The 14,009-nt window shown below is 45.1% G+C and overlaps 2 protein-coding genes across 3 annotated transcripts in view; both read left to right on the top strand.

Annotated features, from left to right (window-relative positions):
- The window catches only part of LYST (lysosomal trafficking regulator), a 408,790-nt gene that overhangs the window by 77,068 nt on the left and 317,713 nt on the right, over positions 1-14,009 (top strand). The gene's annotated exons all lie outside the window — the stretch shown is intronic.
- The window catches only part of NID1 (nidogen 1), a 77,254-nt gene that overhangs the window by 20,676 nt on the left and 42,569 nt on the right, over positions 1-14,009 (top strand). For both annotated transcript variants that reach the window (XM_075995486.1, XM_012738285.2), the window contains exons 5-8: positions 3,777-3,926; positions 8,016-8,267; positions 10,477-10,677; positions 13,182-13,427. In XM_075995486.1, coding sequence (XP_075851601.1) covers positions 3,777-3,926; positions 8,016-8,267; positions 10,477-10,677; positions 13,182-13,427 — 849 coding nt within the window. The remainder of the gene's footprint in view (positions 1-3,776; positions 3,927-8,015; positions 8,268-10,476; positions 10,678-13,181; positions 13,428-14,009) is intronic.

Raw genomic sequence — 14,009 nt, 5'->3', positions numbered from 1 at the left:
AACGTTAACGTCACCGTTGGTGACGTTCTCGGACACGTGGGCTTCCGGGACAAGAGCGCTGCGGGAGGGCAGTCAGTTGTGCACGTTATGTGGGGGTTGGGAAGGACAAGAGCTTGGGGACGGAGGGACTCAGCGCCCACAGCTGTAGAGCACTGGTGTCACATGCCATGTGGCATCAAAGCCCAGTGATCTCCCCAGATTAGGACTGTGATTATAGAGACCTTTGAGTTTGTCTTCTTTTAAGTTTCCTAGTATTCCATTCTGTCTGTTTTCAAGAGAAACACGCTTTAGAATTATTTCGAAAGTCAGATTTTCTTATTTGTGACTTCTGAGATCAGAAATGTATTCGGCCCACCTGAAAAAAACATTTTAGACGTTCTTTAGGCTATTTACGCAACTTGTCGTTGACACGTTTATTTCCTCTTGGTTTTAGAATTAGAATGGTTGATTATTTTCCCTTCCAGGCCTTGTCAGTTTCAGGGTTGGTTCGTGAAGATGAAAAAAAAAAAATAGAAAATAAGTAGATCCGCGTTTTAAAAAAATAGTGTTACTATTAATAGTGTTAATATTAGTGTTAATAATAGTGCGTTATTAGTAACAAACTATTAATAACATTATAACATTAATAACTAATAATATTAGTGTTATTAATAGTGTTAATAATAGTGTTACTGTTAATAGTGTTAATATCTTCTAGTCAACCATGTTATATCAGATTTTTGCTACATTTTGAGGGAAAATAATTTGAACCCCAGCATACTTTTGTCTTATAAGAGATGTTCAAATTAAACTATGCTTATTATTTTCTTGTCTTTATTTTATTTTTTCTTTTGCAACAAAGTCTCACTTTGTTGCTCAGGCTACAGTGCAGTGGCGTCAGCCTAGCTCACAGCAACCTCAGACTCCTGAGCTCAGGCAATCCTCCTGCCTCAGCCTCCTGAGTAGCAGGGACTACAGGTGTGCGCCACCACACCTGGCTAATTTTTCTATTTTTGGTAGAGAGGGGGTCTTGTTCTTGCTTAGGCTGGTTTGGAACTCCTGAGCTCAAATGATCCTCCCACCTTGGCCTCTCAGAGTGTTAGGATTATAGGCGTGAGTCACTGTGCCCTGCTATTTTCTTCTCTTTAGATTGACATATCATTTATTAAAGTTCCTCTAAATGGGATAGTCCAAGCCTATTTTTTTTTTTTTTTTGAGACAGTCTCACTTTTTTGCCCAGGCTGGAGTGCCGTGGTGTCAGCCTAGCTCACAGCAACCTCAAACTCCTGGGTTCAAGTTATCCTTCTTGCCTCAGCCTCCTGGGTAGTTGGGACTACAGGCATGCACCACCATGTCTGGCTAATTTTTTCTCAGGCTGGTTTCGAACTCTTGACCTTGAGCGATCCACCCGCCTCGGCCACTCAGAATGCTAGGATTATAGGCGTGAGCCACTGCGCCTGGCCAAGTCCAAGCCTTTTAATATGTTTCTTGTGACTCTTTATTGCATCTACTGAGGAGTTATCGTAAGACCCTCTAAAAAGTAGTCCATTTCACATTATTCTCAAACTTTTTTTTTTTTTTTTGAGACAGAGTCTTGCTTTGTTGCCCAGGCTAGAGTGAGTGTCATGGCGTCAGCCTAGCTCACAGCAACCTCAAACTCCTGGGCTCAAGCAATCCTCCTGCCTCAGCCTCCCGAGTAGGTGGGACTACAGGCATGCACCACCATGCCCGGCTGATTTTTTTCTATATGTATTAGTTGGCCAATTAATTTCTTTCTATTTTTATAGTAGAGACGGGTCTCGCTCTTGCTCAGGCTGGTTTTGAACTCCTGACCTCGAGCAATCCGCCCTCCTCGGCCTCCCAGAGTGCTAGGATTACAGGCGTGAGCCACCTCGCCTGGCCAATTTTTGAACTTTTTTTAAGTTTAAAATTTAAAACTTTTTTAAACTTTTTTTTTTTTTTGAGACATGGTCTCTCTATGTTTTCCAGGCTGGTCTCAAACTCCTAGACTCAAGGGAATCTTCCCACCTCAGCCTCCCGAGTAGCTGGAATTACAGGCTGCAGCCACGGCACCCAGCCTCTTATTTTCATTTCTCCTTACTTGTTCCAATGTGTCTCATAGACATAGTCATAAATGTTTGTTCTTACTGAGTGTCCTAAACCATAGGCCAAATGGGGTGCTTACCGAATAGTTTGCTCATTTACTTCTTCTCAGGCCCAGAAATGGAGAAGCCGCAGTTTGGTGGCAGGATGAGGACGCGGGGTTCATGCCTCAGGGGTCCCCGACACACACTGCACCCTGGATTCCTGGGGTGATGCTGACGTGTCCCAGCCCCTGGCATTCTGCCCTGTGTTTTAGAGTCATCTCCCCCAGATGTGCTGGGTGTGTTTACTTGCAGATGTGGAGTTTTGAGTCTTAGCCCGTCTCCACCCTTTCTAGGTATCTCTGAAATTCTCATCTGTGCAGCTGTCACATTTAAATGAGACCGTATCTCGCGCCAACAAGTTGATAGTGAAAGAAGCCTAGATTTGAACCCACAGTGTGTCTAACACAGATGTCTTTATGTCCCTCTATCCCAGCTGTTTCCCTGCGTTTATTAGAAAGGTCAGTCTTCTGCAGCCAGCAGTGCATTCCTGGTGTTATTTGAATAGTCGTCTACATACATGTAGTCTATCATGGACCCAAAAAGAGCTGCCCCCAGCTGGAGTTTAAGCAATCAGTAGCGCCACGTGTTCAGTTCAGGGCCTGAGTGTTCTCAGCTCCAAATGCCGTCTTTATAGACGCTTGAAATGTCCTTCTAAGTATGTAGGCCTAATAGAATCTACCTGGATTTAAACTTTACTTTTATCTTCACTCCTAACAGCCAATTATAAATGGGATCATTATCCTCTCTAAAAGTTCGCCCCTCTTGTGCTTTAGAACTTCATTGCAAATTAATTTGCACTGGGTTATTAAATTTAATCAGGTAGTTCATGATTCTAATGAAATGAACTTGGGAGGTGGAATTTGAAAATAGAGGGAGTAGTAATTCTTTTTGTTGCCTGGGTCAAGAGCTTTTACCAGGTACGACTAAGGCATTATTTCTGATCAGCTTTGGTGTAAGCGAATTATTCCCTGGGAAAAGCGGGCAGGGGAAGGGGGGAATGGTTTAAAATGTTTTAAAAATACAATCTGGGCACCGTGGCACATGCCTACAGTCCCAGCTGCTTGGAGTCTGAGGTGGGGAGTCCCTTGAGCCTAGGAGTTTGAGACCTGCCTGGAAAACATAGGGAGACCATGTCTCAAAAAAAAAAAAAAAATATATATATATATATATATATAGAGAGAGAGAGAGAGAGAGAGAGAGAGAGTAAGGTGGTTAAATGGCTAATTTTATGTTATATATCTTACCACAATAAAAAAAAGTAAAAAAAAATATTTTAAGGTCCCCGGAAATGTGAAGCTGATCCTTCTGACTGCATTAGGTGGATACCACCCTAAAATTGACATTGGAAGGCAGTAACCTAACACTGATTCAGTACACTGGATTATAGCTGTTTTGATTCATCTACCCTTGTGATTTTGCAACTCCGCTTAGACCTGTTTGCCTCGGTGGTAACGGAACCACACTACTACGCTATATAACTAGCTACCTGTAATGGATCTTAATCTTCTGTTAATGAGTCTGGTCCCTGGAATTGCCCAGGCAGAAGTGAGTCCCTGCAGGGCTTGGGGGGACACAGGGATGAGAAAGCACCCCCCCGGGCCAGAGCTGTGCAAAAATGTTGACAAGCGTGTCCTTGCTTTCCCGGAACAGTTTTCAGCTACAACACGGACTCCCGCCAGACGTGTGCCAACAACAGACACCAGTGCTCGGTGCACGCCGAGTGCAGGGACTTCGCCTCGGGCTTCTGCTGCAGCTGCGTCGCTGGCTACACGGGCAACGGCCGGCAGTGTGTCGCAGAAGGTAATCTGCTTCTCTGTGTTCCACGTGTGGGCGAGAAGGGGACCGAGCGGAGTTTTTGCTTTGGTGCTTGATTTTCGGGGTTGCCTTTGCCCACATCTCTGGAGGTACATGCAGTGTTTGCATGTAATAACATGGCGGCGCTAAGACGCCTCCCATTCCCGTTCTTTCTCCCGTTCTCCGACAGGCGTTCCTGGGGAGTGCCCGTGTGTTTCTCACGTGGCGAAGTCTCTTTCCTTCCTGTGCCATTTCTCCCTCTTCACAGCCGCCCTGAGCATGGCACAAAGGCCGAAGTGTTGAAACAGTTCCTGCCTGGGCCAGGAGTGTTTCATGCCCCTCATTTTCCTCAGTTTCTTTCAAATTGCTTCCATGCCTTTTTCCTTAGAGTCTCTCCCATTTCCCGTGGCGTTGCTCGCGGACCTTACTGTCTTAACGGTTGACAAAGCCCAGCGGGGCCACAGGAGAAAGGCCCAGGCCAGAGTGTATAGTGGGCAAAGTTGATTCCAGTCGTCCTTCCTCTTCTGTTTCTCTCTCTGGGGGGGCCCCCTGAACTCCTAGCATGGTTATGGGGAGCACCAGGGGCGCCCGCCATTAATCCTGGGGCGCCATTCCCATTTTGCGGGGCGCAAAATGGATTCGGCTCTGGGCCGACGTCAGATCTGAACTCTGCTCTCATGGGAAGGACCAGCTGGTCTTGATGCTCTCAGATGGTCAGAAAAATCCTTTCTGTGCGAGTCTAGAGGGTCCTGGTAACGGTTTATTTACTGAGTGCAACTTCCGGGAGGCTGGGGCCCTATACCAGAATGAAAACAAAAACAACAAAAATCTCCGCTGTATTGAGTCTTTGTCCCTTTAGATGTTGCCTTCATCAGTTGCTTATAACCAAATACCTGTAATGGAGTAACTTATAAAGAAACAAAATTTATGCCTTATAGCTATGGAGGCTGGGGAGTCCATGGGCGAGAGGCTGCGTCTGGGGAGGGCCTTCTAGCTGGTGGGGACCCTGCCGAATCCTGAGGTGGCGCAGGGTGTCACAGGGCACGGGGACTGAGCTGGCTCAGGTCTCTCTTCCTCTTTCTGTGAAACCTAGTCCCACTCCTGGGATGGCCCATTAATCCATGAATGGGTTAATCTGTTTTTGAGGGTAGAGCCCTCACGCCCCAATCACCTACCTCTTAAAGGTCCCACCTCTCAATCCTGCCACATTGGGGATTAAGTTTCAGCATGAATTTTGGAGGGGACACACATTCAAACCATAGCGGGTGCCAACAAGTTACCTCACTTGTCACAGGTCATTTCCTTTGTGTGTTTAACGGGTGACTTCAATTGCTTTGCAAAACTCGACTAAATAAAACTCAGCTGGAGGAGTGTTTTCTGTTTTTTAGAACTCCTGCTGCAGCTATAGTTAAGTCAGTTATTTTAATTTGCTAAAGACAAAAAAATTATTTCCTTCTGTATCACGATTATAGTGAGGCTTTAAAAAAAATACTGCCTTCAGCAATGAAAGAAAATCTAGTGTACTTTTTATATTAATTTTGGAAGATGTTTTTAACTTCTTTAAAGTGTTTTCTATTTTCTTCTAAACCTCATCACCCCAGGGATGGCGTGCCTTTGCTTCTCTTTCTCAGGCTTGGCTTTTTTATCTCCCCCACACCGGGAGGAGCTTCCAAAGTCCACAATAAAAGCTTATCCTCAAAGAGCAACCTAACTGGCCCTCTCCACCCCAAATATCAGAGCTTGAAATGCTGAGCAGTTTGTGTTTGGCAGCAAGCTCAGATATGACAAATCGTTCAGCTACATATTTTGACGTTTATATACGCACCCTGCAATAGTTTTCTGGTTTAAATATTTGTTGGATTCTTGCTACTTTAAAAAATGTTTCTAGCTCAAAGTTTGCTGGAAAAAGAATTTGTTTGGTTTCCTTAACTTGGCTTTATTGCTTGTTTCTGTAACTGGGCTTGGAATGCATTTTTTTGCTATTAGCCTGCTAACTTCACAGCATTCCCCAGTGTAATGACACATCATGTGTACGGAATTACTGTGTATGCTGAAAATGCCCTGGTACAGTTTGGGCATATTGAACACAGCAAAAGGTCATCAGAACATAGATGACATCTAGGTGCAAGCCTGTCTGTCTAAGGATATTCAGCAAAATTTTCTGAGCACTTATTATGCAAAGAAAACTCTGCCAATAATGAGGGAGCTGGTTTTGAAAGTTCTGTCCGTAATAATTTATAATTTAGGAAGAGAAATAAGATAAGTACAATCAATAACTGATAGAATTTAATTATACATCACACTTAATCCAAAGTGACTTTGTTTTAACTTGTCTCTCAGATTTTTTTTGATTTTTGTTTGAGACAGGGTCTCATTCTATTGCCCAGGCTAGAGTGCAGTGGCGTCATCATAGCTCACTGCAACCTTAAACTCCTGGGCTCAAGCGATCCTCTGGCTCAGCCTCCCAAGTAACTGGGACTACAGTTACGTGCTACCATGCCTGGCTAATTTTTGTATTTTTGTAGAGACAAGAGTCTCATTCTTGCTCAGGCTGGTCTCAAACGCCTAGTCTCAAGCGATCCTCCCACCTCAGCCTCCCAAAGTGCTAGGATGACAGGCATGAAATACTGTTTTGTTTTTTTGAGATACAATTCACATACCTTTTTAAAGTATACAATTTGGTGGGCTTTAGTATGTCCACGAAGTTGTGCAACTATTACTGCTATCTAATTCTAGAACATTTTCATCACCCCAAGAAACACTGTACCTGTTACCAGTCACTCTTCATTTCTCAGAATCCCCCAGCCCCTGCTAACCCCTAGTCTACTTTCTGTGTTTATGAGTTTCCCTTTTCTGGACATTTCATATAAATGGAATCATCCAATATGTGACCTTCTGTGTCTGGCTTCTTTCACTTAGCAAAATGTTTTTAATGTTCATCCATGGTTTAACATGTATCAGTATTTCATCCATTTTTCTAGCCATATAATACTTCAGTGGATAGATGGACCATATTTTCTTTATCCATTTATCAGTTGATGAGTGTTTGGGTTGTTTCCCTTTTTGACTATTGTGTACAATGCTGCTAAGGACATTTGTGTACAAGTTTTTGTGTGGACATACGTGTTCCATTCTCTTGGGTATATACCTTAGGAACTGGCATTGCTGGGTCATATGGTAACATTTCAGTTTTCTTATGCAAATATAACAAGAGCAACTTAATTTTTTTAGTTCCTATTTTTTCCTGATTAAACAATAATAAATATATGCAAGTTATAAATAGGCGAACATTATAGAGTTATGTAGTATAGAAAATGAATGTTCACCACATTGCCATGAGTTAAGCACTGTTAGCAGTTTCCCCCCAGGTACATGCTAACATTTATTATTAATGTAATTTTAAAAACAAAAATGCTATCCTATATATTACTATTTGTCAATTTATTAAGAAAGCTTTTAGATTCACCATAGTAGGTATCGATCCTATCATTCCCAATTGTCTAAACAGATCAATCAACAACAGACAACGCCAGGCTGGTTCTGGTCCAGAGGATATATGGGCGTGGTCTGTGACGTCCACCCTGCCCACAGCTGCCCCGGTGAGGCTCCAGGACCCAGACTGTCTATCCTGACCTTGGGTAGTGAGACTGTATTTCAGCCCAGGATGTTTGTTAAAGCGTGTGATCGATCAGGCAGCTAAATGACCAGATTCCCAGGGCTACTCAGTTAGCCCTGCTGTCCCAGTGAAATAACCAGGTTAGCCCCTTTTACTCTCAAAAGCAATCAATTCTGTGGTTGCCTTAGTTCTGGATCACCATAGATAGTGTTCTTCGGAAATTATTTTATCTGCTCCTGCAGTTCCTCGATCACACGATGGCTCCCGTGGAGCCCTTTCCTGCTACCCATTATCCATAACATGAAAGAGAGGCAGGGGCGTTGGAATTCTGAAGGTTCATGGCACTCAGCCGTGGGTGCTATTCAGAAGAACAAGTGACTTCGCTTGTTCCAAAAGCCACAGGTCCTACCAGACTTAATTTGTTTTTGAAAGCCTGGCTTCGAAGCGATCTCTACCTCCTGTCTTTGTTTTCTGCTCAGGTTCCCCCCAGCGAGTCAACGGCAAAGTGAAAGGAAGGATCTTTGTGGGGAGCAGCCAGGTCCCCATTGCCTTTGAGAACACTGACCTCCACTCTTACGTGGTCATGAACCACGGGCGCTCCTACACGGCCATCAGCACCATTCCCGAGACCCTAGGCTACTCTCTGCTTCCTCTGGCCCCCATTGGAGGCATCATCGGATGGATGTTCGCAGTGGAGCAGGACGGATTCAGGAATGGCTTCAGCATCACCGGTAACTTATACCCGACATTGAAATTAATGGGCCACACATTGGTGCCTGGGGGCAGGCCTGGGAAAGAATGGAAAGGGAACTGTCTGTAGTGGACTTACTGATGAGCATTCTGTGGCGTCTTTTTGTCTGTAGACAGAGCAGCCTGTAGTTCTGCCCTGAGAATGAGATGATGAGGTGAAATTAACATATAAGGTTTTTGTTAATGTATAGTGACTGAGACTGCCAAGAATTGTGTTATGATCAAGGAGCGCTTTCACAGTGGAGATTAGAAGTTCTCTGCAGAACAAGCTCATATATCCATACAACCAAAAGCCTGCCTCCAAATTCCAAACCAATCTGAAGTTGATCTTTGGCATTTCCTACGTATTTCTGCTGAAGGAAAAGAACCTGTCATTTCTAGCTGGTAAATTAAGCCCAATAAACATAATCCTCATGAGTCTTAGGAAGCCTGAACGTCCCTGGAGTTTCTTAGAGAGTGTGGAAGATTCGGTCTTTAGCGGATGTGTGGGCAAATCGTTTGGGGGACGTTTCCTTGGTGTAGTGGTGGCCTCTCCCTTGCTCTGCCAAGGCCAGCCACCTGGGCGAGCTGGTGGCCTGTTCCTGGGAACAGCCAAGGTGGAGGAGTCTGTGTCCTTCATTGTTGGTCACTTCCAGGACCTGGAACCTGTTGTGCCAGGGCACAGGGACAAAGCCACCACCTCCAGCTAGACTACCTTAGACCTGCCTTCTCCCCGACCAGGTTGGCCTGAACCCATGTGGAGCCCCAGGCAAGGCTCTGTGAGTGGAAACCCTGCAGGGAGCAGGATCCCCAGGCTTTGCTCTGGGAACCTCTCCAGAAGTTATAGCTTATAAATATGCAACTTCCTGAAGTGGGGCCATTTTAAGAAAAGATAGGGTAGACAGGTAGATAAGAAAAAGGGTGAACCTAGTCATAAGATTTGCTAATTTTTGGCCTCTAACATTTTTTCCCCTCTATTCCACAGGCACATATATTCTGAGTATTATAAGAATATTCATGCTCTCATGCAAACAAGATGCCCTTTTCTTTGCAAACGCAGTTGAGCTGCAGTCAGACTCACACACCCGATTCTGTCCCTGCACCGCTTTTCACATTGGTGTTGCTCTGTATGGGGGTTCATTTGCATTGGTGATACTGTGTAATATACATTGACTTCAGCTGGCTTGGGGAGTTTTCACAAATTCCCTGCAACAGCAAATCTTTGTTACTACAATGATCCTTCTGAATTTCCCCGTTATCAGTTGGATATCTGCCTGGGACTTAGATCACTATAAAGCAGGGATTGTCAGACTTTTTCTGCAAAGACCCAGACAGTAAATATTTTAAGCTTCGCCTAAATATTTTAGGCCATATGGTCTCTGTTGCAGCTACTCAACTCTGTCATTGTGGAGTGAAAAGTAAACATAGGCAATATGTACATGAACAAGCATGACTGTGCTCTAATAAAACTATGTTAATGGGCACTGATTTAAATGAGACAATTTTTACACATTGTGAAATATTATTCTTTTGATTTTTAAAAACCATTTAAAAATGTAAAGACCTATCTTGGCTGAAGGGCTGTACAAAAATAGGCATCCAACCAGTTTTAGCCCGAGGGGACTTTCTGAGCCAACACCTAGGACATGCCCCTAAGGGGGTTTCTGGTTCTGGTGATGGTCTGCCCTGAGCAACTTGCCGGTCCTGACCAGCACTTAGCTATTTCAATAATTATCACCATAACTGGTGTCATGGCACACCTGACAATTTGCAGAACACTTTTTAAACGTACTTAACCTCATCTAATTTCCACAAGATAGATTGGATCCCTTTTTTATCATCAGGAAACGGAGGCTTACAGGGGTTAAGCAATTTATTCAAGTTCACCCAGCCAGAACCTAGCACATTGGGAGCCAAACCCCGGTCCCCTGCTCTTTCCAGCACAACCCTGGAGCCAACCCGTCTCAGATACGGGTTTGTGGGTGGGGAGCAGCTTCTCTCCTCTGCGCATGGCTTAGTTGGGCCACGCGGTTGTCCGGGCTCTGTCCTCAGTGTCACCAGCCTCATGTTCTACCAGCCCATGTTCTACCAGCCCAACTAAAGCACCTGCAGAGGGCATCGGCGCAGCCTGGGCCGTGCACTGTGAGCGAACGGCGGGCAGGAGGGTGCACTGGCCAGACGGCAAAGTGACAGGCCAATCTTGCCTTCCAGGGGGCGAGTTCACCCGCCAGGCCGAGGTGACCTTCGTGGGGCACCCGGGCAAGCTGGTCATGAAGCAGCGGTTCAGCGGCATCGACGAGCACGGGCACCTGACCATCGACACGGAGCTGGAGGGCCGCGTGCCGCAGATCCCGTTCGGCGCGGCCGTGCACATCGAGCCCTACACGGAGCTGTACCACTACTCCAGCTCAGGTGAGCCCGGGGTCTGCGGAGGGAACAAATGGCACCCGGCCTCACCTGATGACAGTCACCTTCCCCCTAAGCGTGGGCTCAGGACACGCTTGTAAGGAATTTAGTGCAAAAAAGAAAATAAACGTAACTTAGAATCAGAAAACCTGAACGTAGGGAAACTGAGGCGGGTGGATTGCTCGAGGTCAGGAGTTCGAAACCAGCCTGAGCAAGAGCAAGACCCCGTCTCTACTATAAATAGAAAGAAATTCATTGGCCAACTAATATATATAGAAAAAATTAGCCAGGCATTGTGGCACATGCCTGTAGTCCTAGCTACCCGGGAGGCTGAGGCAGCAGGACTGCTTGAGCCCAGGAGTTTGAGGTTGCTGTGAGCTAGGCTGACGCCACGGCACTCACTCTAGCCTGGGCAACAAAGCGAGACTCTGTCTTAAAAAAAAACAAAAAAAAAACCTGAATGTAATTATTATTAAATTTAATTATATTTCCTTTCAGCCTTTTCCCCAGCATCTATCTATATCAAATCTCCCAACATGTAATTTCAAGATAAAATAGTATGATTTTATTACACTATATATTATGATATTATTACATATGTTATTTAAAAACTACATTTGTTCTCCATTTGGTAGGTGGTTTTAAATAATTTCATACTTACACAAAAGTTGAAAATAGCACAGAGAATTTCCACATAGCATTTACCCAGCTTCACCAGTTGCTGACATTTTGCCACATTTACGTTATCATTCTCCTGCTCTCTCTTTCTGCATATGTATAATTTTTTTCCTGACCATTTGAGCGTAGGTTATACGCATCATTATAGTTTACCCCCTAAATGCTTCATGCGTTTTTCCTAAGAACAAGGGCGTTCTTCCATGGCCACAGTGCAATCATCGAAATCAGGAAAGTTAACATGGATACTATAGTATTATATAATCTACAGTCAGGTGTATAGTTTTTATTTAATTAAAATTGCAGTCCTACCACATTGTTATATCTTCATCTTTTTTGTTACTATCAAATCACAAATACTTAATAGTTTCATTACACAGTCCTTGAATACACTTTTTAAAGGAATCTGTGTGATTCTCTCGGATGACTATTAACTTCAACCCTCCTATTTTCTAAAGCTGAGGCTGTTGCCAGTTTCCCCCTGTCACAATGAGTTGAAATGTCCATCTTTATCATAAATCTTGGCCCAATCTCTAATTCTTTTCTAAGACGTTATTGCTAGAAATAGAAATTTTGAGTCAAAGCATAGCAACTTTTGAAAGGCTCTTATTAAATTGCCATCCAGAAAGGTTGTAGCAATTACTAGGGCTTTGTGACCTGGTTGAGTCTCCTTCTCGGGGGCTCAGCGCCAGCGAAGAGGAGGTGAGGGGCCGCAGGCTGCAGTGTGCTTGTGGCCAGATGGCCCTCCTGGCAGGCCAGCACGTGGGAGCTGGACAGGAGACAGCTTGCACTGAGCTTTTATTTATCCTCTGGCTTCTATGCTTCTATTATGGAGCAAACTGCAGCAGAGCACAAAAATATAAAAGAGTCTTTTATACTTTTTTTTTTTAATGGGAAGTTGAGGGTTTTGTGGCATGGGAGAACAGTAGGCTCTTCTGAGTGGGGAAGACTGTCTCTCCTCTCCTCTGTTGAGGTTTGCTTCACTGTGCTTTAGTAATTTTTCCAAAATTGGCTACTGAGACCCATTTAATGTCTTATTTTTCAATATCATAGAACCGTTTAATCTAGAGTGATATGTAGCAACCACTACTTATTGAATCTGAATTGAGAAAAACTATATAAAGTAGTCAGTATATTGCTAGTTATTTAGTTAATGATCAATAATTCAAATGGTAGTTTACCTTAGTTAATAGTATGAGTCTGCTTGATTTTAGAAATTTTCCAGACATTACCTCTTGTAATCCTCACCTCGACCCATTTTGTAAAACAAACTGAGGCTAAAGATGTGGGTACCTGGCCCGTGGCCCCAGCGTGCAGGTGGCAGGAGGCGTGAATTCAGGCGTATTCCCTTCTCAGTGTGTGCTCTTCCCACCAGACCTCAATCCAAGGGTCCTCAAACTTTTTAAACAGGGGGCCAGTTCACTGTCCCTCAGACCGTTGGAGGGCCGGACTGTAGTTTTAAAAAAAACTACGAACAAATTCCTGTGCACACTGTACATATCTTATTTTGAAGTAAAAAAAACAAATGGGCAAAAACACCCGCATGTGGCCCGCGGGCCGTAGTTTGAGGACGCCTGCCTTAATCGCTAGTTCTGGAAGTCTCAGGAACTTGTAGGGAACCAGTTGGTGAGGAAAATAACAAATATTAATAATGCAAATAATACCAGTGATCGTGCGGGAAATCTAGGTAGTGGAATGAGTCCCAACACAAATAAATTGTCTAATGTAAGCTGTTCCACCTGACCTGTCATCTGGTAGCATTAGGGGCAGGGAATGCCACTGGTGCTTCAGCTTCTTGTGTCCCTGCCTGTCCCTGCCTTTCCTCCTGCACCCAGTGATCACGTCGTCCTCCACCCGGGAGTACACAGTGACCGAGCCCGAGCACGACGGGGCCGCCCCTTCACGCACCTACACTTACCAGTGGCGCCAGACCATCACCTTCCAAGAGTGCGTCCACGACGACTCGCGGCCGGCCCTGCCCAGCACCCAGCAGCTCTCGGTGGACAGCGTGTTTGTGCTGTACAACCGGGAGGAGAGGATCTTGCGCTATGCCCTGAGCAACTCCGTCGGGCCTGTGAGGGGTAAGGCGGGCGCAGCTCTCGCTGGGCATGATGCACGTGCCTGCGCACGCTTCCGTGAGCATCATTGAAAGCCCTGCTCTTTGATTCTTTGTCTTTGGTCTCTTACTCTCCGTCTGTAGGAGAAGGATAGTATGCTGAGATTTCTTCTGTTGGGGCAGAGGCCAGGGCGCTCACCTGGTGAGCCTTGCAGAGTGCACCATCCCAAGGCCGCTGCTGGCTTTGGCAGGGCTTTTTAAACACTCTACTGCTCAGCCTTGAAAGGAATTGTGTGCTTAGGGCCTAAGAGAATAAAATAAAATCGGGCACGGAGCCTGAAGCAGACTCTTGCCCTGTGACCACACATGGCGGGGGCTGGGACCTGGTCTGTGGGTACTTCCGGCCGCGTGGAAGGAGCCGATGCTTAGGGAGCTTTGGTGACATCTCAGCGTCAGAATTCACATTGTCCAAAGCTTGAAGCCCCAGGGGTGTTGTATAAGTGGGGTCTTTCCCTTTTGTTCATTTGTTTTTGGCTCTTCCTTCATTCCCATGTCACTTCTCCAGCTGCTCAACTTGTCCTTACTCTAACCCTGTAAGGCAGAAGGA

Source organism: Microcebus murinus, chromosome 19, assembly GCF_040939455.1.
Source record: "Microcebus murinus isolate Inina chromosome 19, M.murinus_Inina_mat1.0, whole genome shotgun sequence".
NCBI lineage: Eukaryota > Metazoa > Chordata > Mammalia > Primates > Cheirogaleidae > Microcebus > Microcebus murinus.
This window is presented reverse-complemented; position numbering and strand designations above follow the sequence as displayed.